We start from the raw sequence: 3,189 nt of genomic DNA on the forward strand, positions 1-3,189 counted from the left end.
TCGGCTTGGGCTCGGGAGGGGGCGGGCTGTGGCCAGCGGAGGAGAGAGAACAGGGGCTCGGGAGAGAGAGGACATCCAAAAAAAAAAAACTCACGTGTGAAGGAGAGAGAACACGCAAGAAAAGAAGGGGGGAATTGATTGACTCCTTTTATTATGAGAGGGAGTAAAGGGTATTTTCATCTCCGAATATAAATCTAAAATCGTAAAGATCGGGAGTTAAACGACTAGTCAACCGGAACTTTTTCTTTGGTTTCGGTCCAACATGGGACCGCCCATCAATTACCCCAAGTAATTGTTATTAGTTGACCATCGATCATGTTCTTGCGCTTGTGCTCCTTGGAACATCACATGCATGATGAATTGCTAGTAACTTTAATGGCAAAGCAGTGCATTAATTAGCTACCAAATAGAAGTGGTTCTTAAGTTGAACGCCAAAATAAATGCTAAAAGCAGGGAAGTCTTTATTCCAGGGCACCTTAAAAGTGCTTATTCCGCAGGATTTACATCACTCCTACAGTCCTACTACGTACTACTACCCGTAGAACTCTCATACATGCATATATATTCCCTCACTCTGGTCTCTGGTCTCCACAACTCTTTTAACTTTCCCTTTGTTCCATCTCAGAAGCCGGCAAATTCCAGGATAGATTCCAGTGGACCATCGCGGCCTTCCCCTCCCTCGCTCTCCCGCTCGCGTTCCTGTGGGCCCGCCATGAAAACCTCCTCCCTTGGGGCATTCAAGACCTCGTCCACCTCCCTCGCCGGCTGATCGAAGGCTAGCTCCTTGGTCATCCTATCCATCTGCTTCAATATGTTGTTGCTCCCTGCAATCCACCATAAGAAATCATATAGAAGGCTAATTGCATATTTGCTCAAATAAACAAGAAAAACACTTAATTACAAGTTGTAATGGGCTAGCAACAAGCCATTTCAGTAGTTTAAGTTAAACTAAAAGTCTATGGAAGATACCTGCAAGCCAGGTCCTCCGGTTGTTCATGGCGTTGATTTCGAAGCAAAGGACCTCAAGACGCTCGTTGCGCGAAGAGACGGCGACGGATGGGTGGCCCGCAGGAACGATGTAGGTCGTGCCACGTGATACCTCGGATTCGACTCTTTGGTAGCGCTGACCTCGCTGTCGTTGCTCCTCCTCCTCCTTGCCTTCCTGCTGACCTCGTCCTTCCTCTTCCTCGCGGCCTCGTCCTTCCTCTTCCTCGCGGCCTCGTCCTTCCTCCTGTTGTCCAGAAACACGTGGGCGCACTATCTGGACCTGGCCGTTGCCTCCTACCACAATGGAAATCGTGGTTGCCTCCGTGTTATAGTTAGGTGACATCATGGATCCCTGCCAAACAGACACCATTTAAATTTTATCTTGATAACCTCATAAGAACAAGAGATGGTGAGAAGAGGGAGGGAGAAGGAAAGCCTAAGTACTTTGTTGATACTAGCGTGGGAGACTTGGATGTTGAGGTCCCTGAGCTCCGGGTAGTCGTCGCCATCGGCCTCCCTTAGCTCTCCATGGCGGTTTGAGTGGGAAGGGCGCTTGTCAAGCAGATTGAACGGCCTCCTCGATTCACCGAAGGGCCGAGGCAGACCCTCGGAGCCAGCGCGGCGGCTCAGCTCCCTGATCTGCTCCTGGCTTGCCTCTATCATGGCTCCCTTCTTCTGCCTTCCGAAGAGCCTCTCCAGCTTGTCTACTCCTGTCTGATACATGGACCGAGAATGATTCACTCAGACGTTAAGAACATGGATAATTAAGCAGACGACTACATGTATAAGAACAGAATGAGAGAAAGGGAAACATTCTATTATACATTAAAGGCAGCTCTTAAGACTGGCTTGCTGAAGCTCCGGTAAAATGACTCGGGGTTTCGTCCACCGGCACCAACGAACGCCTGCACGGTCACAAAGGTCGATGGTCGGTAACAATAGAGAAATGAGTAAATTAGAAGACAAATGACTAAGAGGTGTGAGCTATAGGTGTATGCGAGGGACCTCAAGCATGCCAGGAGTCGCGACGGTTTGGAAGAGCATGACTATAACGAGCTTCTCGTTCCTGTCTTTGTTCACGAAAGACACGATTGTTCCTGCACGCACCCTTATGATATGTCCCCGGCGAAGCTCTTGCGTCTCCTTATTATCTTGACACTGGCGAGTTATAAGTCCATTTCCTACAGATCATCACATATAAATACATATAAGTAGCCTATTTCGAGTAGTGGGAGGAGAAAAAATAAAACAATAAACTTAAATAGATACAAGAGCGAATGCTAGACTGCTATACCCCTGGCAACGAAGAGAAGGGCCTCTGCGTCCCAGTGGCTGGGGAGAACAAATGTGTTTGGATTGGCCTCGAGGATGGCAACACGATAGTTGGCGACCCCGAGCAAAAGCTTGGATCTCTCCAAGAAGTTTCTGAGGACCCTAACATGGCCGTGCTCGGTCCTGACCTGATGCAGGAAGCTCTCCTCATCGAAGAAGAAAGGATCGCTCCCTCTCCTCTTCTCCCCCTTTTCTTCCTCCCTCTTTTCTTCCTCCTTGTTTTCTCCACGATGCTCCTTACACTCCTCCTCGCACCGCTTCTCGCACTCTCTCTGCTCCCTCCCCTCTGCTTGCTCCCGGCACTCCCTCCGGCATTCCTCTAGCCGCTTCTCGGGATCCTCTCCTTTACGTCCTTCTTTGCCTGTCTCCTCGCCTTGCTGCCTCTTCTCTTCTTGCTCCTCGCACTGGCGCACGCATTGTCTCTCTTGTTGCTCACCTTGTCGACTCTCCCGGCACTCCTGCTTGCACCGCTCAATCTGCCGCTCGGGATCCTCGGTAGTGGAGAGAGCCAAGGTGGCAGAGACGAGAAGGATGGAAAGAACAAGAAGAAAAGGAATGAAAACTCTTGGTTTGGTCGTCATGGCTGGCTATTCCTAGTTACTCACTCAGAGAGGGGAAAGCGTAATTGGGTCGATGAGGAGTGGTGGAGCTGGGGGTCTCCATTTATAGAGAGAAAAGGTGGTGGGTCTTGAGGGAGTGGAGTAACGTGGCAGCTGGGCCACGCCTGCATGGCTACGTGGATGCAGGATCCGGTGTGGACAAAACGGATCGCCACGTCCGGACGTTTGATCACGAGCTCATCGATGATTTGCTAAGCGAAGTCGGAGCAGGAGGCTTGTACGCGTGGAGCTCTCTTCTCCGACGAGCTGT

General features: G+C 50.4%; 1 protein-coding gene across 1 annotated transcript; it reads right to left on the reverse strand.

The window, feature by feature from the left end:
* Positions 1-441: 441 nt before the first annotated feature.
* Positions 442-2,949, reverse strand: LOC120110610 (vicilin Cor a 11.0101-like). Its single transcript, XM_039126107.3, has 6 exons — positions 2,282-2,949; positions 1,993-2,168; positions 1,812-1,892; positions 1,432-1,701; positions 970-1,339; positions 442-824 (listed from the first exon to the last, which is right to left on the reverse strand). Exons 1-6 carry the CDS (start codon positions 2,898-2,900, stop codon positions 622-624), a joined length of 1,719 nt encoding a protein of 572 aa, XP_038982035.3. The 5' UTR covers positions 2,901-2,949; the 3' UTR covers positions 442-621.
* Between the last annotated feature and the right edge of the window lie 240 nt (positions 2,950-3,189).

Source organism: Phoenix dactylifera, chromosome 1 (genome assembly GCF_051530095.1).
Source record: "Phoenix dactylifera cultivar Ajwa chromosome 1, Ajwa_hap1_PhDact_Kaust_v1.1, whole genome shotgun sequence".
Classification (NCBI taxonomy): domain Eukaryota; kingdom Viridiplantae; phylum Streptophyta; class Magnoliopsida; order Arecales; family Arecaceae; genus Phoenix; species Phoenix dactylifera.